General features: G+C 36.3%; 1 protein-coding gene across 3 annotated transcripts in view; it reads right to left on the bottom strand.

Moving 5' to 3' along the window:
* CRB1 (crumbs cell polarity complex component 1) overlaps positions 1 to 25,603 on the bottom strand; it is a 165,152-nt gene that overhangs the window by 18,244 nt on the left and 121,305 nt on the right. For all 3 annotated transcript variants that reach the window (XM_023224729.2, XM_023224728.3, XM_023224731.3), the window contains exons 9-11: positions 24,336 to 25,242; positions 21,245 to 21,373; positions 17,637 to 17,763 (exon numbers count right to left, since the gene is read on the bottom strand). In XM_023224729.2, the coding sequence (XP_023080497.2) occupies positions 17,637 to 17,763; positions 21,245 to 21,373; positions 24,336 to 25,242 (1,163 nt within the window). The remainder of the gene's footprint in view (positions 1 to 17,636; positions 17,764 to 21,244; positions 21,374 to 24,335; positions 25,243 to 25,603) is intronic.

Raw genomic sequence — 25,603 nt, 5'->3', positions numbered from 1 at the left:
ATCAGAGAAGGCACAGCCCTTGGCTGAAAGAGGCACCATAAGAATCCTGGTCATCTGATGCAAGCTTTCTTGTGCTCTAGACTGTTAACTCCCCTCACATAGTTAAGGGTCTGCTTTTATAATCTTCTGGCTTCCTTAGCTCTGAAAACAGATTGCACCAATCACAGAAATGTTCAAACCACCCACTGCTCAGTATAAGGCACCTTTTATATTGATCTGCACAACTTAGAAATGTTCTGAAGTGAGTAAATATAGTTTCTTAATTTTATGAACCTTAAGATGGTAATAATATCAGTCTTAGAAATGTTCTGAAGTGAGTAAATATAGTTTCTTAATTTTATATACATTAAGATGGTGAGTAATAACATCAGTCTGTTGCCCCAGAGACTCCTTTTTAGTGATGCTAATCCAGGGAATTTGCTCAATTTTTAGTTAAGGAAGACTTAATCTGATTATATCTGAACCTCCCCAGACCAAAACATGTCTTTGGTCCTTTGAGACACATAGGAGAGCATCATAGTTCTAAAAACCCTCAATTAAAACCCTCAATTATGAACTTTAGAAAGATTCAAATGAAGAAAAAGAAAAAAAAAAAAAAAAAAAGAGGGGGACTTAAAGCAAGACTTACTAACATAACTATGCCTAGAGAAAACTTCTAATGAGCAGAAATCCAAAACTGGGCTGAAGATTTTGTGTATTTAATAAGCTAGTTTCAAAAACCAAGCTCCCAAAAACATCTGCTCAGGAAAAACTTTCTGTCGGCATAACATTATATATTTTTAAAAATTCTGGAAGAATAAACAGTTTGCATTGATTTGAGTTCCAAAATGAAAGAATACGTCTAAGAATATAATTCAGGAGTTTTGATTGATAAATCCATCATGAAGGAAAGATGCTATCATTTTAGTGTGAGATCCTGCCACGGTCTGAATGTTTATGTCCCCCGAGATTTCATTCACTGAAACCTAATCGCCAATGTCACCGTATTAGAAGATGGGGCTGGAGGGCAGAGCCTTTCTGAATGGGATTAGTGACCTTATAAAAGAGGTCCTGGAGAACTGCCTTGTTCCTTCGTCATGTGAGGACACAGAGAGAAGACATCATTTATGAACAAGGAAATGTGTGGATCCTTACTAGACACTAAGTCTGCTGGTCAGTTGATCTTGAACTTCCCAGCCTCCAGTACTAATACATTTCTGTTGTTTAAAAGTTACCCAGTCAATGGTATTTTGTTACAGCAGTCCAAACAGAGTAAGGTAGGTCCTTTCTAGTCAGAAAGTGAGTTGTGGCCATATATAACCAAAACCTGTAGGAAATAGTTGAGAAGAAAACATGGCATATACCTAAATCGCAGAATTATGGAATGACTCTTTCTTCTCTGGCTGGATTTTTACAAAATTTTGGCCGATGGAATCCATCACCTAATCTTTCTCTTAATTTATCCACTTTTATATCCTACTATTTCTTGACATTCTTTGTCTATTAAAATCAGGCCTATCTAATCTCTGTTCTTCATTCCATCTAAACTTTTTTTCCCACTAGCACATCTTTACTTGTGACATTTTTCTCTCTTGAATGTGCTCCCATTCTCTGTTCTATAAATATTCTTTCTCATATGTCATGGCCTAGTTTAATTTCCGTATCCTCCATGAAAACTTTCCCTCTTGCAATAGCTCATAGTGGTCAGACGTCCGTGAATTTATACTGTGCTTTTACTCAGTAACATAAATTAGGGATTAATTGTTTTCAGGATGTTTTCTGGTTTCTTTTTTCTTGACGGATAGATTATAGTTTCCTTGAAAGTATTATCATAGGAATTATATATTATCTTTTACTGATTCCCTGCTTTCCTTCTTCTCTCCCTGTGTACTACCCATTGCCAGACATACTGAAGAAACAAACGTGTGGATGGAATGGTTACTTTGGGAAGATGCTTGCATTCTTTCAGCTGTAGAGAGTATGTGGAAGGCACTAACTCCAGCAGCTCTCTGCATTGTCATGGGACTTATGAAAGGACAGAACATTGGATTTCCTGTCTAGAAGCCCAGAATGTCAGTTTATCCTGTGGGGAGCAGTTACGGCATATGAAGGTGGCTTGTAGGGGGGATGAATTGGCAATGAATAGGTGGGAGTGGACAGCATAAACCCTTCAGGCTCAAGTGAAGCTGGAAAGAAGAGAACATTTGGAAAATTTGTTGTAAGGCTTTTCTGACAACTAGATTTGTGAGGAAAAAAAAAAAAAAAGATAAGCTTTAGTGTTATTAATGGCTTCTTTTGGGGCAAACACAGAAATCTTCATCCATGTCCCTAAACTCCCATGGCTGCTGTAGGGCTCTTTCTACTTGTGAACTCTTCTAGCTCTTTCCTGGATCCTCCTTTTCTTCTGGTACCACCCATTTTTTCTTGGCATATTTCTGCTCTCATTGCTTAGGACCTCTTCAAAAGTCTGTGTTGATGTTGATTATCTTAAGTTTCCTTTCTTCTCTTATGTCTATAACCCTTGTTCGGCGATCCCTAAGGAAAGTTACGGCTTTAATGGTTGTTTTCCAGATTTTCCTTTCTCTACTCTCACAATTCTAAACATGCAGTTATGTTAAGAAGAACTAATAATCAACAAAAGCAAGGGATAATTATAAACACAGTGTGGCACTTACACTATTAATAAAAACATGGGCATTGTGACATTCTAAGCTCTCTTTGCTGACAGGCATACAACTTATTTGTGAACTAATTTCTCCAGTGAACAACAGTTTAAATTAAATTAACACTTTGGTAGCAAACAAACAATCAGCAATACGAAAAAGCATGTCAAGGAGAAATGTGCTTTTTGTTCTTCTGAGATAATGTCTGTTTATTCTTTAAGAGTTGGATCAAATGTCTTCTGCATGAAGCTTTTTCTGCCCTCCCCCAAGTCCTGGAAATGTTCTAATTTCTTCTGTGCACACCACATACCATTCTTTCATTCATTCATTTATTCCTTTGGTAAATAGTGAAGCACTACTCTGCCAGGAATGATTGCCAGGTACCGAAGTTACGAAGATAAACGAGACATTTTCTCCACCTTCCTATAGCTCACAGGATGGAGGATAGGGCAGACAAATGAAGGCTTTTGCAGTATAGCTAATTGGTAATAGATGCAGATGCTCTGGGATCTGAAAGCGTGGCTCCAACTTCTGAATTGGAAAGCCTTGGAAAAGGTCCTTCGCCTCTCTCTGATTTTGAGTTCTCATCAATAAAATGAGGAAAACAATATTGTTTAACTCTTGGGACTTTGAAAATAATAAGTAAAATAATGCTTATAATGACGTTAGCATAGTTTCTGGCTCAGAGTAAGCACATGGCAAATATTAGCCACTATTAGTATTATTATACAATGCTATGATAAAGGTGTATTTAGGATTGTATGGCAAGAAGACATTCCAAATGCTGATTGTGTGGGGAAGGGGAGCAAGGAAATCTTTACTGGAACATTATGAGAACAAACGTATTTGACTAGGCAAAGGAAAATGAAATGAGGGTTTTAGGGTCAAAGAACAATGAGCAACATATTCTTTAAAATGTCTTTTCAATATTGCAGCAGTGGTCAGCTCTTACTGGTTTTAGAGCAAGTGGAAGAAAAGGACATGATTTTCTACAATTCAACCATACTTATCTTACTTTGAAGAGAAAATCCACTCCTCCTCTCAAACCACTACTATTTTTAGGTAAATTGATTATAACCTGCAGGACTGCCTTGAGAGTGTCCTCGGCTGTGTCCATGTGATTATGTTACAGGTAAGGATTATATCTTTATGGATCTTGACTGCATCTGGGATTGGTTCAGGGAAGGGTTAATTTACATCAAATTCTAATGAATAATGGGGTTTCTGTGCATTGGGTTCTTAGATGGAAATGTTTTCCTTATGGAGAGTGTGGCTCACTTGTCTCCAAGACACTATCATCAACAAAGTAGTGACTAATGATCAAGCCTTGCCTTTTTCATCCTATAAATTTGAAAGGGAAATGGGACAATTTTCTGTACTTACTATATACTATCTTTTTCATATTAATTTCAGTAACTATGGAGCAGGATGAATAAAAACATTCACACACACATACACACACAAAAACAAAACTCTCAAAGCTAGAAATTGACACTTCAAAATTACCTCAAAGTACCTCATTCATTATCTCAATCACTTAGGTAATATTTGTTGAGTATATACTTACTCGGGATGATGCTGGCTATTGAAAAATTTAAGGAAATGAATTTAACTCTTGGGACTCTGGGAAGTATAATTTTTTCCTGAGTTTAGGTATCAACTAGAGTAATCTCAGCCATTTATGGGTCATTAATACATATTTTCCCACTTTAACAAATATAGAAGCACTTCAGTTTTCCTTTATAACTGTGTTGTTATCAGCATAGGATTATCAAAGAAATATTAGGGGAAGTAGATAAAAGTAACATGTATTTGTAGCTATTTGTGAAACTAAATTAAAATAAATTCAACTAGACAATGAAATAATCATGAATATAATTTCCAAATGATCAAAAAACTTTCATTGCAAATAGCCTATTTGGTTTTGGATGTTATATTTAATATGTGGCTTCCTTTCTGTGTATAATTAGTCTCCAAAAGATTTCTACAGTTTAAGTGAAACAAACCTGTGTTTCAGTAATTACAGTTGTGAGAAAAATATAATAGCCATGATCTTTATAACCTTTTAGGAGGAAAAATCATTTTTAATTTAAAGAAATTTAGGAAAAATTATACACATATAATCCATGAATAAGTATTATGAGTCATGGAAGTTTTAAGTAGAAACAATATTAAAGCAATTGCCAATTTCAAGTCAATTATCTTGGTATTTAAAATTGTTCAGATAGTAAATTCCTACAGTCTTCTACATGCTATTCAATTTGTTCTCACAAAAAAAAGATTTAGCAATGAATTCAATGAACTGCAACTGCATTTCCTAAAGGCAATGTAAGTTATTAAAGAAAAAAAATCTACACTATATAAAAATGTATACACCCCATTCTTAAAATTAAAAATTAGAAGAAACTAAATTCATGTCATGTTAAACAAGACAACGGCATGGTATCCGGGTGCATACCAGCAGTTTTCAGTTTGGTTGGCAACTCTATTTTTAATAGATGGAACTGATGCCAAAAGTTCTCTTTGAGTAAAACATAAGGAAAATAATTCAAGAAAATTGGTAACTAACATTATGCCATCAACTTTCTTGTTTGCTTTGAGTTATTTTTGTCAGTTAATTGGTTTGTAACATGTAGACTTGATTTCTGAATGATCTGTGATAGATGTCAATGGCATTTTAAAGAGAATCAAGTGAAATATAATTCTGCTGGGTGGGTAATAACTAGGATATGTTCTAGTTTGTCCAGAACAGTATCAGTTTAGGCTGTTGTCCTAGAATAATTATTAATAGCGCTGCTCTCTTTCACTTTGAAAATGCTCCAATTTGGACAATAAATAATCTGGCCAACCTTGTCATAACTGACATATATCATTATAGGCACATTAGAAACATCTTTATGATTCACAAAATTAGAGAACTCTTATGTATGAAGCTACGTACCTGATTTTCTTACCTAAGTTCTTCGACAGCACAAACACACTTTTTTGTGTGTATATTTTAGTTGCTTACCATGCCTGGCTCAGAGCTTTGCCTGAAAAAGGCCCTTGATAAATGGTGGAGGAATGAATAAATGCATTATTTTAAAAACTGGTTTCCATAAGTCCAGTATTGTACCAAGGCAATGATCATTTTAGGGAGATTTTAGTAGATGATGAGATTGATTTGACAGCTAACAAAAATGCTGCATGATTTGGTTAGTTCGTCAACTCAGTGGCAAACATCAACCTAGTTATTCCCCACAGTTGTCTATGGCTTAACAAACCAACCAATTTAGTTGGTTGCACCTATAATCCAGGAGCTCCACTCTGTATGTTGCCTGTTTCCATTCTATTCACAACACATGAAAAAATGTGTTCTGATGGGAAAAGCCTATGTTGCATGATTTCCGTGAAGCCTGCAGCAACGACCTCACATTAAGAAATGAAGAACATTAATTATACTTAGTGAAGCAGAAATCTTAATAATGTGTGAAAAGATAAAAGGAAAACAGATCAGTGAACTAAATTAGACCTAATTTTGGTACTTGATAATGCATCGAAATAACATGTTTAAACAATTTCTTATTCTATTTATTTATTTTTCCTCCATTTGAAATATTTTAAAGTCTCCCTTAAGTAACTTTTTAAAAAAATTATGGTAAGATCATTTTACATGAGATCCTACTAACAAAATTTCAAGTGCACAGTATAGTATTATTAGCTGTAGGCACAAGTGTTGTACAGCCATTCTCTAAAACTTATTCATCTGGTATAATTAAAATTTTATACCTCGCTGGGCACAGTGGCTCATGCCTGCAATCCCAGCACTTTGGGAGGCCAGGGCAGGAGGATTGCTTGAGCCCAGGAGTTTGAGACCAGCCTCGGCAACATAGTGTGACCTCATCTTTACAAATAATAATAATAACAAGAAGAAGAAAATTAGCCAGGTGTGGTGGCACATGGCTGTAGTCCCAGCTATTCAGGAAGCTGAGGAAGGAGGATTGCCTGAACCTAGAAGTTTGAGGCTGCAGTGAGCTGTGATCACACCACTGGACTCTAGCCTGGGCAACAGGGCAAGACCTTGTCTCTCTCTCTCTCTGTTTATATATATATGTGTGTGTGTGTGTGCGTGCACATATATATACACACACTTATTTAATGCATATATTTATATACTAATATGTTTATAATTAGTATACTAATATAATTAGCATACGAATATACTTATAAGTATACTAAATTAGTATATAAGTGTGCATACTTATATATATATACACTTAGTATATAAGTGTACATACTTATATACTAACTTAATTATATATACTTAATATATACATATACATATATCTACACACACACATACACATACTTATTTAATGACATGTCCCTATTTCCACTTCCCCCTAGCTCCTAGTAACCATAATACTACCCTCTGCTCCTAGGAGTCTGACTCTTCTAGATACCTCATATAAGTGAACTCATAAAATACTTGCCCTTCTATGATTGGGTAATTTCATTTAGCATAATATACTTCTGGTTCATTCCTATTGTAGCGTGTCTCAGAATTTTGTTCTTTTAAGACTGAATAACATTCCATTTTGTTTTCTTTATTCATTTATCCTTCACTGAAAGTGTAGCCTGTTTCCATCTATTGGCTATTGTGAATAACGCTGAAATGAATGTGGGAGGGCAGACACGTCTTTAAAATCCTGATTTTAATTATTTTGTATATATACTCAGAATCATGAATCATATGATAGTTAAATTATATGATAGTTCTATTTTAATTTTTGAGGAAACTTCAAACAGGTTTTTATAGTGGCTGAACCATTTCTACATATGCGTAACTTATTTAGGAATCAACTTACAGGTTTTGTTACTAAAGATAGTGCTGCATCCTAGGAAGACCTGTGGCTTGGAATTAAGCACTTCCGGATTCTAAACCTGCTGTGATCCCTATTTGTTGTGTGGCCTTGGGGCAGGTAACTAGCCCTTCTAAATCTCATTTTCCCCATCTATAAGATGGGCATTATAATATTTATCCCATAAGGTGTCTGTGAATATTTATTACTCAAATTGATCTGTAAGGTCCCTTCATCTCATATATCCTTTCATTTTTCCATCATGAAATCAAGCCAGACTCAGCCTTGTCTCCTACATCCTCTAAGATCTTAGGCCTATATATGACCATTTATATTTGTCATCATGTTTATTTAGTGTATTTTTAATATCGTTAGGCTAAGACTACATTTTGATGAATGCAGTGCTGATGTTGATTCGGTTTTATAAATTTGTAGCTTTAAAATAGGTCACATATGCAGGGACTCTGCAGTGGCCTAGAGCACTCTGAGACTCTCATTCACACTCTCTCTGGCAAATGGGATAGGGAGTTTCCTGCGTCGTCTTAGAACAGCAGGAAGAATATTGAACTGTGGATTGAGAGACAGGGATGCCTGAAGAGCCTAAGTAAAGCACTCTCTCTCTGAGCTTTAGATTCTTCATCTCATACATAAAGAAGTTAGATTAGATGATTCCTGAAATCCTTTTTAACTCTTTAATTCTCTCTTCTGCATTAACAACCCAAACTTTAAGAAGCATCCTGGCAAATACCAGGCATATGGAGTCAGTTGAACCATATTAAATTGTCATTTTTATCAGTCAAAATGTCAAATATATGCAAGTTCATATGATTCAATCTAATGTTTCAGTGGCATATATTTCAGTGTAGTGGTCGGAAGAGCATTCACTTAATCTTCCTATAAGGGACGTCCTACAATTTGTAATGGAATGTTTTTCTAACGTCAGTATTTTACCATACAATTTTAAGAAGAAAAGCACAATTTAAACAAACTTTCCCAATTGCTCTCTTGCCATTGTCTGGCTATATGCCGTGATTTTGTTGCAGATCTTGTTTGGAAATGATTAAGGATGAAGCAATGCAGACCTCGAAGTTTGCTCAGAAAATCCTGTAACTGCATATGAAGCACATGGCAAACATGGCAAACATCCCAGCCCATCCTCACTCTGAATGGGACAGAATCGATAGTGTTAGGTTTTCAGTTTCAGAGAAAGCAGCATAATAAATCAGTGCATTTAAAAATATCACATTCCTTGTAGTCCCAGCTACTCAGGAGGCTGAGGCAGGAGACTGGCGTGAACCCGGGAGGCGGAGTTTGCAGTGAGCCGAGATTGCGCCACTGCACTCCAGCCTGGGTGAAAGAGCGAGACTCTGTTTCAAATATATATATATATATATAACATTCTTAGGGAAATGTCTCATTCTCAAATATTTCTTTACTATAACATGGTCCAACGTATTAATGACCTGAAAAATCTTGATGAATCATTCCCAATCCTTCCTTTCTCCAAAGTGTCAGGTGATCTTGGCCAATTATTTAGCCCTCTCTACTACACTTTCCTCAACTAAAATTTACAAATGTCATCTTTCCACCTAGCCAATAATTTTGTTATCATGAGTAATCTATGCCATAATTTTGAGAAATTTTATACATAGAAAATGCATGAGTTGTGCTAATCAGCTAATCACAGATGCTTAAGAAATGTCAGGTCCATGTTTCTCCTTCAATCAGGGCATAAGTATTCTCTACACTATTTCTGAAATATGGCCATTCACATTCTATTGGAATGCTTCCAGGGATGGGAGTTCTGTTTGGTGCAAATCAATGCATTACATTATTGAGTACTTCTAATGTTAACTTGCTTCCTCTTATGCTGACTTGAAATCTTCTTTCAACAAATTATATCCCTTTGTCTTATTTATGCTTTCTGTATTAATATGGAACAAATCTATTTTTCCATTCTCATGATAACATTTCACATATGTGAAGGCAGTTTCATGCTTTCCTTAAGTCTTCTCTTTCTAGACAAAATATCCCTTTATTCTTATACTGTTTACAAAAAAAACTAATGGTTGGGTACTATGCTCACTACCTGGGTGACAGGATCATTCATATGCCAAACTTCAGCATCACACAATATACCCATGTAACAAACCTGCTAAAATAAACTAAAATGCCCTTTTCTAGGCCCTGGCATTCATCAATGTTTTCCCCAGAATATAGTGCCCAGAAGTAAAACCTGGGCACTTTTGAATTGATGCTGTCAGTGCAGAAATCAGAAGGAAAACCATGTATCTTGCTCTGGGACCAAATGCCTATGCGATTACAATCTCAGATTACCTTCTTAAAATTACAGTTTCCACTTCTGTGGACAAAGTAGCTTCTACTACACTAACTCTTTGGCATATAACAGAAATAAAATCCAGATGGAATAGCAAAAACAACAATCTGAGGGCGCTCAGATAATAATCAAAAGTGCATTGACCTGTATGAGAATTTGAACTAAGAAGAGCAGAGGGCACTATGTGATTTTTATTTTTTTGGAGTGCAGTCTCTGCTCAACACCAGGCCAGTTAACTAAAAGTAGGAGAGATGTTTGCAATCTTACAGGCTTGAAGAACCAGAGAAAAGAGTTAGGGTTTACCATAGCAGCTAGAAACTGAAGGAAAAATTCTAGAAAGGAGAGAGCTACAGGGGTGGAGCCTCAACTTCTGAAAATGATTTCTGCTCAAATCTCTGGTTAACCCTTGTAATATGCCCATGTAGAGTACACTCCAAGTCACCCAGCTAAAGACAAAATAACTGAGCAGAGATTGCAGCTGTGACACACTACGAAGGGCACTGCTACAGGGCTAGAAGTTTGATTCAGCTAAGTAACTGCCTGCCAAAATAAAATAATATTTTTTCTGAAGAATAAAAGAATTCATAGTCTCTGCATTGTATAAGCTACAATGAACAGGATGCATTCCAAAATTACTAGATAAACAGAAAAATGAAACCCATATACAAGAGGAAATTTAATAAATGGAGACCAATCACAAGATGACCTAGGTGTTGGAATTAACAGAAAAGGATTTTAAAGCAGCTGTCATAACTATGATGTTACAACAAAGGGAAAATAAAAATGCACACTGACATAGGTGCTATTCTTTTGACATTGTTGTAAATACCACTACGAATAAACACTTATTTGTATTCTTAAATCTCCTGCATTTTCTCACTTAGCTGTAAGTATATCATGATAAATTTTATTCTAGGTACACTACGCATTTATCCTCATTAAAATAAAAATATTCAAATAAGGAAGCAATATAATTTCTTCTCAAGATCCCCATGTTACTGTAAAGTGATCATTCTTTTACAGACATTTGTAGAGCTGAGTTAGATATGTTAGATGGCCTCTGGCCTTGAGCAGTTTATTATTTGATGTTGTTTTTGTGTGTACATGCATAGATAATTGCCAAATAATAAGCACTAAAAAAAGAAGTACAAAATAACAAGAAAGTGCAGGAATAAAATAGTAAGCTTTTCCTAGGGCAATCAGGGAAAGGATCCTAGAAGAGTCTATACAAGATCGGAGATTTCTGGAAGGACAAAAGCATGTCAGGCAGAGAAGAAGGGAATGACAGGTTAGGTGGGAGGAACAGTATGAAAGGGAAGAGCTGTAGCAGCTGTGAAAAGGGAGGTGCAAAGTTCCATGTGGCTGGAGAGTGGAATTTGTGAGAGCACAGGTAAGAAATGAGGTTGGAGAGAGTTTGTGTCACATTTATAAAGGGCTTGAACCTAAATTGTATATGGAGACCAAATTTACACTATCCAGGTGTTGTGGGAATCCCCAAACTGAGAACACAAAAACAGGCACTAGACCAATGGAACTCCTGGCTTCCTAACAAAAATCTAAAGCTAAGACTGTAGTCAAGGGCATTTATGCAACTCAGCCACAAAGATCCCATAGGAAAAAGAAACATCCTCTTAAAGTTGTTTTTGCTCATAAAAAAAAAAATTACAAACCACAAGAAGAAAAACTCTGTTGTGAGTAAAATTCAGCAGAAACAAAAATAGGAGAGTGAGCACTCCAAGACCTTGAAATAACACAACAGTCTGAAAGACACTATTAAATAGGTTCCTAATTATGTGAAAGTAAATTGAAGGTAGCAATTATAGAAAAAAAAAAACCAAAAACAGGACACAAACAAGAGAAAAGATTGATTTGTAACATAAAAAAAAGTCAGAATTTTTAAAAGTAATTTAAAATGTAAAATCTATCAGCGGATTATATGTGGACTACCAGTGCTTGGAAGATAGCTATAGGGAATATATGCAGAATGTAGCACATAGTAAAAAAGATACTATGAGAGAAGGTGTGGCAGACAGACATTTTTTTCCCCGAGACAGGACCTTGCTCTGTTGCCCAGGCTGGAGTGCAGTGGTGCCATCATGGCTCATGGCAGCCTCAACTTCCCAGGTTCAGGTGATCCTCCCACCTAGCCTCAGCCTCCTTAGTAGCTGGGACTACAGGCACGTGCCAAGCTAATTTTTGTATTTTTTCTTTTTCTTTTTTTTTTTTTTTTTTTTTTGCAGAAAGGGGATTTTACCATGTTGCCCAGTTGGCTTGAAATCCTAGACTCAAGTGATCTTACTGCATAGGCCTCCCCAAATGTTGGGATTACAGATGAGAGCCACTGCAACCAGCTGGCAGACACCCTTTTAAGTGAACCCCCCATGGTTGGTCCCCACCTCCTGGTGTTTACACCTGGTGTGCCCCTCTCCCTTTGAGTGTAGATAGAACCTGTGACCTGCTTTTGACCAACAGACTATGATAACGATGAGGAGAAATATGTGATTATATGTACACAATTACATAATTATGTTATATAAAATGGTAACATCCATCTTGCTGGAATCTCTCCCTCCTTTTTTGGCTTTGAGGAAGTAAGCAACCATGTTGGGGAGCCCCAAGTGGCAAGGAGCTAAGGGCTGTTTTCAGGAATCGAGGGCTACTTCTGCCATCAGCCTCAGTGAACTTGATCCCTGAGTTCACTCCAGAAGTGGATCCCCCCTTGGTTCAGCTCAGATGAGACCACCGCTCTGGCTCACACCTTGAATGAATGCTGTCTTGTGAGACCCTGAGCAGAGGACCTAGTTAAGTCATGCCTGGGCTCCTGAACACAGACACTGTGAAATAATGAATGTGTGTTGTTTTAAGCTGCCAAGTTTGAAGTAATATTGTTGCAGAGCAGTAAATAAATAATACAAATGGATTACATACACAAAGAATGGAATATAAAACTCAATAGATCTATAATATATATTCCAAATATATACATTCAGATATGCCTCTTGAACTCCAGAATGGAATATGCACACTGATTAATAACTGTATTTAGATATCCAACAGATCTTAAATTCATTCATTTATTCAATCAACGAAGGTATTAAAAATATTATCCACCAAATTTAAGTTATCACCCCCTTAGACCCACAGCTTCTCCCAAACAATCATGCTTCAAACTTCTAAAATCTTTCTTCTCCACAACTATTTGTGGTAGTGCAAAATCTCGTTTTTTCTTTATCACTGCAGCAGCCTCCTAGCTGTTTCTTTCTGGGTCCAGTCGTGCCTTTCTTTAAAGCCATTCTCTATGTAGAAGCCCAAGTGATCTTTCTAAAGTGCAAGTATAATCATGACATTTTTCTTATTTGAAACCCTTCAAGGATTCTCCATTTCTCTTATGGAAAATACCAAGGTCTCTGCCAAAGTGTATAAGAGCTTACTCCTGCTTCCTTCTACAGCCCAATCTTTCAGCACTGCCACAGTGCACAACCTCTCCAGCCCCTTCTGCCTGAAATACAAGTACTGTGCCGTTGCTTCTTCCACAGTCTAACTCCCTCAAATCTTAGCTTAGGCTTCAGGAAACTTCCCTTAACCTTCTATATCCACCTGTAAGACTGGACAACATGCCCCTCCCACATGCTCCCTTACAGCTGGTACTCAGTTACATCCTAAGACTATTTGTTTAGCCATATTTTCTTTTCTTTTTTTTTTTTGAGACAAAGCCTCACTCTGTCACCCAGGCTGGAGTATAATGGTGTGATCTCGGCTCACTGCAACCTCCACCTCCTGGGTTAAAGTGATTCTCCTTCCTCAGCCTCCTGAGTGGCTGGGATTACAGGTGCCCACCACCACGCCCAGCTAATTTTTGTATTTTAGTATAGACAGGGTTTCACCATGTTGGTCAGGCTGGTTTCGAACTCCTGACTTCAGGTGATCCGCCTGCCTCAGCCTCCCAAAGTGCAGGGATTACAGGCGTGAGCCACCCCCCCCCAGCCTAACCCACATTCTTTACCATAACTTCAGCTTACTTTGAGCAAGCATTGTGTCTAAATCATAGTTCTACTCCCAGGACCTAGTATACAGTATGGCAAATAGTAGATATTCATTAAACATTTGTTGAATAAGTAAAAAAGCAGAGAAGTAAGCTAGTTTATATTAGTAGTAATATTGGCAGTTGAGAAACAGATTTCTTCACTGATTTCCTACCTAACTCACTAAACTCAAATTTTATGCAGCACCATTTGCAGAAAAGGTTTCATTTTAATATTGCAAAATTAAAGCATAACAGTTTCTATTTTAAAACCTAGAAATAGCCAAAAGATCTTTTAAGAAAATTTAGTGAAGAATTTGGAAGATAAAAGATTTTGGTTGACCTTGTATTGAAAAAAGATAATTGAAAAGATAATGTATTTAAAATGGCTTATCATAGTTCCTGGCACAGAGTAAGTCCTCAATGGTGTTAATCGAACTTAATTGTCTCTCCATGCTCCTCAAACATCAATTTTTCCAAATTTGTCTATTCTCTCTACTTCCCTATTTTGCAAAAGGGAGGGTAATAAAACCCACTTGCCATGTACGCACACAAGGAAGAAGGCATGGCCAAACATAGAGACATAGCCCTGTTTAGTTTAATGTTAAATCTGAAAAATGGAGCAAAATGGAATTAGCTTTTATTCAATTAAATATAGGCTATGTTTTAGAAGCTTGGTCCAGAGGAGTTAGTGTAAAGTTCTGTCATTTGGGTAAAACAGCCCCTCCTTTGAACCAGGTTGAACAATGGCTAGATTTGGCAGGGACGATGTAAACCAATAATAAGAACAATTAAGGTTGTAATGAACTTTAGAAGGCCAACTAGAGGATTCCTTGCCAGAGAGGAAACATACATGCGACTTTACTTGGATGCCACAGTGTTTACACGCAGTGATACTTTCGCAGAAAGAGATCGTGATTCAGGAAGATCAGTACTAGTACTTCTGTTTGTGTGTGTGTGTGTGTGTGTGTGTGTGTGTGTGTGTGTGTGTATGCATGACTGGCGGACATTTTATCATACAAGACATAGTCAAGGCAAACAAATACAAATACCATTAGAAGATGAGAAAGATAAGATACAGAAACAAAGGTTTTATTTTTCTGTGCAAATATGTAAAAGCCTTAGTCACACATATGCAGTTGGAAATACAGAAGAACAAAAAGAAAAGGGAAAACATTTTTTAAAGTCAGATACCTCATGACAACAAGACATTTGGAAAACAGAAAAGCAACTGACAATTACAGCGACACCAGAGGCCTCAGAATTGTGCAGAGGAAGAAATTGTGAGTGAATATTTCTTAACCATATTTGGTAGAGAACATATTACATTTGGAACAGCCTGTAAGTGTGTAAGTACAGATATGTGTAGAAGGAATAAATGTGAAAACTATACACAGGGTCTTTGACTATAATCTATTTTATGCTTATTGCAAATACTTGCGAATGCAAATATTGATGGGAAGGTTTTTCCCATGTCTTTTGTCACAAAATTTAACTTTGGAACAAATCATCTGAAGCAGCAGCATCACACATGCAGTCTTGGATGTGAAGAAAATGGATGAGTAAAAAGGAAAATCTTCACAATTAGTTGCTCCCAGTTTGAAATGATTGCCACTACTCCAAAAGATATGAATTTGCTATATAAAAATTATCTATTACTATCACAAGATAGAATACATTTTCTTTGCTTTTGTAGTATATTACTTCATACTATATGCTACATGTACTCCATAACAAGGATATTATTTTGTTCTTGTTTGTTTGAATGGTATATTTAAATTTACCTCGGTTATTCCCACAGAAAAACAACTTTCTTAACTGGGACTAAATAGATGTCATCCAAAGGATAAATTGTCCTCACGTTTTCAAACCAGGACAGCTCCTAAAGTCATAGGCATATTTACAAACGGACATTTGGCAGGCCATTGTTATTTTAGTTGCTTTCTGAATTAATTCATAGGATCAAACTATTTTTCCTTTAAATGAACACAAATAACGTCTTCTTTGGAAAGGTGTATCTACACAAAGATATTTAGCATAAATGATAACATACTGGTGGAAACAATAAAAACATTAACAAAGTTTTAAAAAATTATTGTTTTATAATCTCTGAAATCTTTATAATAAAGAATATATTAATTTTTGCATATCTTATTTACTTTATAGATCCGTCATTTCAGGTATACATTTATTTTTAAAAATCATAATGTCAAATATATTTTGGTTATGATGTATACTATGCTTTCATATTTTTTTCAGAAAGATACTTAAGAAAATAAATTTACTTGCAAATCTTAGAAAACCATGCCTCTAAGAAAATTCAAGTTTTACAATATATACTTTTAAATTTATGTATAAACTACAGTTCTTATTTTTATTAAATATTCATTGAAAAGCAACTGAAATTAGTCCATGTGATAGAAAAGTCAAGGAGCTCATAAATTTAGAAACAATTAACAAAAAAAATTTTCTGTTTGTTAGGAAAAGGGAAAGTATTGCAGGAAAAGAAATAGAGAAAGGATTATTTGTAACTTTGTTAGAGGGACAGTTTTATGGAATCCAAAATTATACCAGTGAGGTATAATTTGAGTACTGATACTAGATAATTGTTTTTCTACAATTTTAGGGACTTGATGTAAATTCCTGAGTTCTCTCTCTATATATTAGAGAACTGGTAACAATTCACTTGAATAACTTCATGTAAAAACATAGATGGATATAATCAGTAATAATCAGTAATTCTCTCTCTTTTTTTTTTCTAGACGGAATCTCACTCTGTCGCCCAGGCTGGAGTGCAGGGGTGCAATCTTGACTCATTGCAACATCTGCCTCCCAGGTTCAAGCAATTCTCCTGCTCCACCTTCCTGACTAGCTAGGATTACAGGCATGTGCCACCACTCCCAGTTCATGTTTGTATTTTTAGTAGAGATGGGGTTTCGCCATGTTGGCCGGGCTGGTCTCAAACTCATGGCCTCAGGTGTTCCACCCACCTTAGCTTCCCATAGTGCTGGGATTATAGGAGTGAGCCACTGCACCTGGCCTGTAATTCTCAATTTTTGTGTCATAAATAATAGATAAGACTGAAAGAACAGAAATGAAAATAGAATCATAGTGATTGAGGGCAACTTACAATGTGAAAATACACGTACCCAGAAATGGAGTGGGAAGAAATTGCAGTGGTCATTCATGTATAGAAATGTTAAGAATGATAATATATCTACTAAATACAAACAATAAGGAGATATTTCTAGTTATATTAAGAACACTGTTTTCATATTTAAAGCTAGAATAGGAAAATACTTTTTTTTTTACTTTAAGTTCTAGGGTACACGTGCACAACGTGCAGGTTTGTTACATATGTATACATGTGCCATGTTTGTGGGCTGCACCCATTAACTCATCATTTACATTAGGTATATCTCCTAATGCTATCCCTTCCCCCCTCTCTCCACCCCACGACAGGCCCCGGTGTGTGATGTTCCCCACCCTGTGTCCAAGTGTTCTCATACAGACAAAGTACTTCCGATATGTTTAAAATAAGCCTTGAATTTATTGTAATTATTGAGATAGTTTTTATTTCCATGTTTTCCCCCAGAGATCTAAAACTAATCAAGGCATTTTTTGAAATTCAATGGCTTTTTTTTCATTTGGGAATGTTCAAATATATGTTAATAATCTTCCTGTTCACCCCACTCAACAACTGGCTCGTCATTCATGCGCAAAATGAGGTAAGAAAGAAGCTGAAAAAGATTCTGCCAGAATAAGAGAGAGACATAAAAGGAGAGGTCGCTTACGTCCACCTCGCAGCGCTCGCCAGCAAAGGCAACATCACAGAGGCACTGGAATTTGTTGAGTAAGTCCTGGCACAGTCCTCCATTGACACACGGATCAGAGGCACACTCATCAATGTCCTTTTCACACCTTCAAAATAAACAGAACAACAGAAACCCAGGTCCCTGTTGAATACATTGGTTGTGAAATGGGAAGAAAAGTGTGCCTCATATATCTGGAACAGCATAGTCTTATCTACCCATTCACATGTACTTTATATACACTTGATAATGTCGGAGATGTTTCTTAAAATTTCTTTACCACATTTGGGGTTTAATGGAAATAATTTGTACACATATGTATACATATACACACGGAATTAATTAGAATGAGAAAATAGATGCAAATATTTAGAAACCAAGAGAAAAGTGGGCCATGCATACACCAGTGTCACGCTCAAGAGCATTAGTGGGGTTGTCACCTTATATAAATGTTCACTTTATTAGGGGCACAAGGAGAGAGGCTGTATTTTGCCATCTGGAGTCTGCAGGGCAAGCCTACATTCAGGCTATCAGGATCCTCAAGCATCAGAGCTCTCAGGCTAAGAGAAAAGCCCACCAAAGAGAAACGAAACAACAACAACAAAAACAGAAGAAGAAAATGAAGAAGGAGGAAGTGGAGGAGGAGGAGGAGGAGGAGGAGGGGGTTTATTCTGAGAGATTTCGAACTATTTTCCGTGGAAATCCTTTTTTTTCTAACAAAAGCAAAAATTGATAATTAGAAGATTGTACTTGCTAATAAACCTGTGTTCCAACAGCCAAGCATAATTTCTGAAATGTTGAGGTAGAATGACTTTCAAAAGCCAAATTTTACAAGACAAGTGACATCAATTCTCAAGTAAATTGAAGTTTTCTTCTTCCTGGGACGTTGTCATTTTTTAACCTAATTTTCCACCAAGAATTTGTTTTTCTGTATATTCATGGATTAAGCCACCAATCATGTATTCAGTCACTCAGTGGATATTTATTTAACACATACTATGTGACAAACACTCTGCTAAGACCTTGGGACAGAACAGTAACTAAAGCGGCTATTTTACTTTTGAAAATTTGTATAAAATCTTAGCTCCAAGATCTCTACAGTGCAGCTTGTAATGTTGAAATTTGATGTAAACAATTTTTAATTTTCCTTTATTCTTTCCTTCACCTTCCAAAATGTAAAACTTGCATGTATGGGCCAGAGACTAATCACTAGGCTCAAAATGAAAGGGGATGAGGTAGTGGGGCAAGGCCAGCCCAAGGTATAAAGGAAAACAAAGATTTCTTCCAAGAAAAACACCCCTTTATCCCATTGGATACCAAGCATAGCTGAGACATTTTGTTTTCCTTTTTTGGCTTATGCTTCTGGACTGGAGGGAGACTTCTCTGATTAGATCTGAGCAAAACTTGACAACTCTCAGAAGCCTGCCAAGCATTCTTGGTCTTGGGTGGGCCAGAGTGTTCACATCATCCATCATTCAAAACCTGTCAGGATGACACTAATATGGAGGTGTAATCAAGGCAGGAGAGAAGCCAATTTATTTGAGGATAGCTTTTCAATATCCCTGGATGCAATAGAAGTCACATTTCCCTAGGCCATGGGAGATAGCCCACAATTTTCTATTTTCCTCTAACTACTCCATCACTTTCTCACCTATTTTTCTGTTGAACTAAACAGTTAACAATAGATACACATGTATTATCAGCATCATTGTCGTTTTTATTGGAGGTTAATTAATGCATGGAAAGTAAAAATAAATCTATTAACATCCAGTCAATTAAGTAATGATGGTGAAGGACTTTGAAAGCATAGAATCTACTGAACACAGGTTCAATGTTTTAGAAATATCTAGCATCACGTAAGTTTTTCCAGTAGAAAAGTCTCCTGGGAAAATAAGGAAACCTCTAAGCTTTCTTTTCTTTCTATGTTTCAAATATATTTGAATTTAAATGCCAAATATGAATTTTGTAAACTAATAAATATCAGAGGACACTGAAATGTTTGTTGTAAATGGAAACAATGCGTGAGTGGCAAAGAAAAATAATCCAAGGTTTTGGATGAGTTCTATGCATTGTGCCATTAGGCAGAAACTGTGATGTCCAAGCAGGAAGCAACCCGCACTTGACAATAGTTGAATTACTCAGAATTAATGACAAGAAAATATTTGCAATATTTTGAAAGATACATGGAATTGGAATACAACTGAATGGTCTCAGTTAATAAGTTGCAGAACCAAAATTGGTGCAACAGAAAGCAGAATGTGATTCAAGGCTATCTCCTTCCGTGCACATATAGACTCGGAATGTCTGTACCACATAGAACCAACCACAGAAGGCAGGCTGCAAATAAAAGAGAAGGTTGGAAGGGTAAAATTCAGGTGTACCCTAGACTCCCCGCTGTTTTGTAAAAGTGGCAAAAGATCTGTATCTTTGTGATGCAAAAGAGGCCAGCTAAAAAACAGAAAATCCAAGTGAATCCAAAGGGCACTTGCCAGAGAGCACTCACATATCCATTATTTTATTAACTATGCTTATGGGAAATATTGATTCAGTCAAAATATCTTTGTCAAATATGTCTGAGCTTAGTTTATTTGATTTTTTTAAATGTAGGAAGTTTGATCACAGACCACTGTGTCTTACCCTAGGTGACACACGAGATGGAAGAACATCTTTCTCATTAAAAAAAAAAATGTGGTGAGCAAAGATTTATTCACACAGTTATGCTGGCACATCAAATAGAAGAGCAGAGGCTTTGAAGGCAGCTCAACCTTACTGCAGCTTACATGTGGATAGGTCCTTCATACATCACTTAACCTCTCAGCCTCAGTTTACACATATGCAAAATAAAAATTATAAAACCTTCCTTACAGAGCTATAAGAATTAGAGATGGTATTTGTAAGGTGCGTGGCACAGGTTAACTATCATCTGCTTATATAGTATCTGTATTTTATAGAGCCCTGGTTCATAACTGTTTTGGGGACATAAATCCCTTTGAGCAGCTGATAAAAGCTATTCAGTATGCATTCTTTCTACCCCTGAACTTACTCCTAGCCACTCAAATACATATTCTAATTTCCCTGTATTTTCAGCAGGTCACAGATTGCCTGAAGCCATTGACCAACTCCATTTTAAGAATTCCTGTATGAGGTGAAGCATTGAAGAATTTCTTTGGGAAAAGTAGAATCATATGGATAAGGTATATACTTTTGGGTTGTAGGCAATTCTATGAGGCAATCTTTTAGTTGTAATTTATTTTACTTCTACAGCAACCATATTTGCATCATGTATTAGAGTTAGTAACAAAAAAAAGAGACATGAATTCGGAAGTACTTATAAGAAAGAAAAATAGCACATTATACATTTTTAAAAAAACATTTTCCCTATTTGAAGTTTTGTCTAATAAAATGTTCTTTCCTTTGACCTAAACTGCAGTTTTTCTTCTTTTTTATTGTTTCACTCTGTGTGAACCTCTATTTCAGCATAGATTTTCCTATGGGAACTGAGATAAAAAATTAGAGGAGAAAATGAACCTTGAGTAATCCCATCATTCTTATCCCAGAGTTCTCTTCCAGAAAGCTCTAATGTGACTCACCATTCTCCAGTAAAACCTGGCCGGCACATACATTTTAATTCAGCCTGGAACTCTGTGCAGTTGCCTCCATTGTAGCAAGTGAGATTTGTCTCCTCATTCCCACAGACTGTTGAGGGTAATCTGCTCTGTCTAGAGAGATAAAAGCAACAGCCACAGCTGTTCATCTTGTTCATCTCATTCAAGAAAACTTTTTTGATAAATTCATGTATGTAGTCAGTGCCAAGCTAATTAAGTACTCAGGCTGGAGGAGCTACAAATGCTTAATTGTGCTGCATTATACAAGAATTGCTTTCTCCAGTAAAAAGCTCCTGCTGGAGGGTACTATGACAAGCATGGCTATACATCTTCCATTTCTACACAGTTTTCATTTGTGAGATAAGATCTATGCCATGGGGTGGCAATAAATTTTGGGTTGGAAAAGAACTTGCTATAACTAGATTTGCTGCTGCTTTGCTAATAAATCAATAAAGGCCGTAAGAAAATTGCATCTCTACAAAGGCCAGGAAAGCAAGGACAGCACTCTAGTACCCAAGCACTCATGTGATTTCTCTATTGGCTTTCAGAGCTGAACTCCAGTTGCCCTGCCAAGACTTGCTGCTCCCTGTGTAATAATTCATAGCTTCGAAGAATGCAAGCCAAATGCTCTCCAGGAGCTTTGTATATAGCACACGATGGTAACTGCATGTGAATTCAGAGTGTGGCTCTCTGGTATGGCAACAAAGCTTTACATGTTAAAGAATCCTTATAAAAGGCAGAACAAGTGTTAGAAGTTAAGCAGAACTTCACTGTAAGACAAAATCTAGTAGTGTGAAGGGACTGATGTTTAAAAAGAATTTAATAGTGTTGCTTAGGCCCTTTGACCCACTGTGTATGTGCATGGCATCAGATAACTAATAAATATTCAGAAAGTGTAAAATGAATTGAATTTTGCTCCTGTTGTGTGTGCTGCAGCTAATGTGGATAGACTAGCTTATATGATGCTAAGTGTGTCTCTTCCCACAAGAGCTGATCAATTCTACTTTAAAAAGAAGATATCATAAAGACTTTTCAAAAGAGTAAAAAATGTCAACCAGCTTTGAAAGAGGTCAATTAGCAATGCAAATATGAAGCTTTGTATACATCTTGGTTTTAATAAACAATTCCTGAATCTCATTAGAAGGTACTTTTGAGGGCTTTCGTCTTTCAGAACTTGACTTTGATGAATTAGGCAGAAAGAATTTTAGAGAACTACTTACTAGGGTCTATGTGTTTATTTTACTCATCAAAATTCACAGTGAAATGTACTGAATTTGATCCTGAATTCTTCTTGCTTTTAAACAGGCAGGTTACTTGGGAACACTTAGCACCTATAATGGTGCCTTGCTTTCTCAGGCTCAGAACAACAGTAACTGTTAGGGAGAGATGTACAACCTCGTATAGGCATGCCTACATGTTATGTTTGCCAGGAGATTCATGCAATTAAGGTACCACCTCTGAATTAGTGTAATGTCTACAGGCTGCCAACCCATTCCAGGTGTTCTTGCCGAAGTTCTGGAATGTATTACTTGTTAATAATAACCCTCTCACCTCCCCATAATGACTCAATTATTTAGTTAATTTAAAGCGGTGTAAGTTGTAAAAACAATAATAACTTCTTACATGGAAATACTGAAGCAATGTGACTTAGAAGAACAATACTCTTTCTTATCTCTGTTTATATAGCCTGAAATGGAGGTGGTTACAAGAACTAAAATACTGCTTTTGTAGCTGTAGAAAAATGTGAAATACTTTGAAATGCGCAAAGAATATCACTGTGTATTCTTTCAATGCAGTACTGGGTTTATATAAAGGACTATCTAGGATTATCCACTTTTGCAATGGTCTGCGCCTTATATTTTCTTTGCTAAGCTATATTACAATTCTGTAAGTTGTAAAAAACAACATTAATATGAAAATCTTGTTTATCAAAATGCAAATTAATTAATCTGTAGTGAGCCATACAACTGATTATCACACTATAGAAAAGATGACTTCAAATACTAGTTTTCTTGCCCTATGGGATATTAAACAGTTTTGTATTTATTAGTAAATTCATTCACTCATTTTTGTTTGTATATATACATATACATATTCTTTAGATTGTCCTTTGAATTAGTTTTTATATCTTACTAGTTTCCTCTATAATTACTGACAAAATAATTGAAACATGTTTATTTTATATTTGAGAATTATAATACCACTGTTTTGAAATTACAGTTGACCCTTGAACAACACGTTTGAATGGTGTGAATTCACTTATACGTGGATTTTCTTTCACCTCTGCCACCACTGAGACAGTAAGACCAACTCCTTCTCTTCCTCTTCATCCTAATCAACATGAAGACAATGAGGATAAAGATCTCTGACCATCAATTTCCGCTAATGAATAGTAAATATGTTTTCTCTTTCCTATAATTTTCTTAATAACACTTTATTTTCTCTAGCTTGCTTTATGGTAAGAAGACAGAAGAATATGACACACAAAATATGTGTTAATTGACTGTGTTATTGTTAAGGTTTCTGGTCAACCAGGCTGATAGTTACGTTTCGGGAGAGTTAAAAGTTAAATGTGAATTTTCAACTGCACGTGGGCACCTCTACCCCCTGCATTGCTCAAGGGTCAGTTGTATACTTTAATGTACTCTTTTCGGGATTTTATAGTATTTACCTGCCTGAAATAGCCCAGGGCATTATTTTAACAATAGAAGTCACGCCTTCCCTAACAATACTACATTTCAGCGTTTGCATTTATTGTAAATGTATTTGTTTCCCAAGGCCTTGAAGCTGTCAGACCCTGGGGCTACATACAGTTCATGAGACACATTTTCACACAGATGACTGAGAAAATATTTTGCTGAAAGTCTGACTTAAACACTACCTTTCTGACTTGTAGAATATCCTAGTACGTGAGATCCTGTCTTAACATGACCAAGTTGTGACGGAAGTGACCAGTGTTAGCCCTGTTCAGCACAGTATATATGTATACCTCGAGGAGATAGCATTCCAATTTGACAAGAACAGTGATGCAGAGTACAGCTTCAAAGACCAAGCTTCATATGTACTTTATGCTCACCTGCAAAATTTTCCTGTAAAATTTCCAAAACAGAGGCAAGAATAGCCATTAGTATCACTAATGCAGGTGGCTCCATTTGCACACTGGTGATTCTGGCAGTTGTCTATATCCACTTCACAGTTCACACCAGTGTATCCAGGCTCACATGTGCAGCGGTAGGCTGCAACTCTGTCAGAGCAGTTGCCATGGATACAGGGATTTGAGAAGCATTCATCAATGTTGAGTTCACAGTGTTTCCCTGACCATCCCAAGGGACAGGAGCAATGATAAGAGCTATAGATGTCTTCACAGTTTCCTCCATGCAAGCAGGGGTTGGAGTTGCAGACACTTAATTGCAAACACCCAGTGACCACTGAATTGGTAGAGATTTTGAGAAATCGCTCTTCCTGAGGTTTATTAGTGAAACCATCAACATTTTCAAAGTAAGAGAGATAAATGCCTCCGATTTCTATTGTACTTAGACACCCTTGCAGGCCCTTTATGTTGTCAATAGCTCCATCACCCACATAAATATCTGTATTATCCTTCAAAAAGTTGAGGCTTCCAGTAGCAATTGTGCTGGTCACAAACGGTGTTTGGTTGTCCACTTCCATTTGCCACCTGGAGGTCTGGGACAGTGGGTCTGTCATGGAAAGGGTCACTTCATGCCACATGCCATCATTCACTGACTGCAAACTTGTCAGACTTAGCATATAAAAGCTGTTGCCACTTTGCAATTGAAAGAATAATCTGGAATCTTGAATGCTAATATTAAGAAATTCAGGCTCTTTTTCTGCATGCAATATTATTACATTTGCATCCCTTGTTCTGAAACCAAATGTGATATTGGTGAGTTCTCTGGTAATATTCCCATTGCTTCTGAATAATATTTGACTGCTTTGTCCATTAAAAACAGCATTTGCAATACCTAATGAGACAAGGTGATAATAATCAGCAACTTTATTAAATCTATAGTTTGCTTAATTACCTTTATTAATAGTAATGATCATCGTGTTAATAACATTGCACATTGACTATCTGATACATGTTACATACTGTGCTAGTTGCTTTTATATTATTCCTAATATCAAACTTTTGAATACAGGTATTATTATTAACCCCATTTTATGGAAGAAGAAGTTGAGACTCACAGAATTTAATTAATTTTGTTCATGGTCATGTAATTAATAAATAACAAAGCCAGAATGTCAAACCTGGATGGTTTGATACCAAAACTAAAACTATACATTTCTTTTCCAGTGAAATCCTAATGCATGCCAATTTTTATT

This window comes from Piliocolobus tephrosceles, chromosome 1 (genome assembly GCF_002776525.5).
Source record: "Piliocolobus tephrosceles isolate RC106 chromosome 1, ASM277652v3, whole genome shotgun sequence".
Taxonomy (NCBI): domain Eukaryota; kingdom Metazoa; phylum Chordata; class Mammalia; order Primates; family Cercopithecidae; genus Piliocolobus; species Piliocolobus tephrosceles.
Note: the sequence above shows the minus strand (reverse complement) of the source record. Positions and strands in the feature narration are given on the sequence as shown.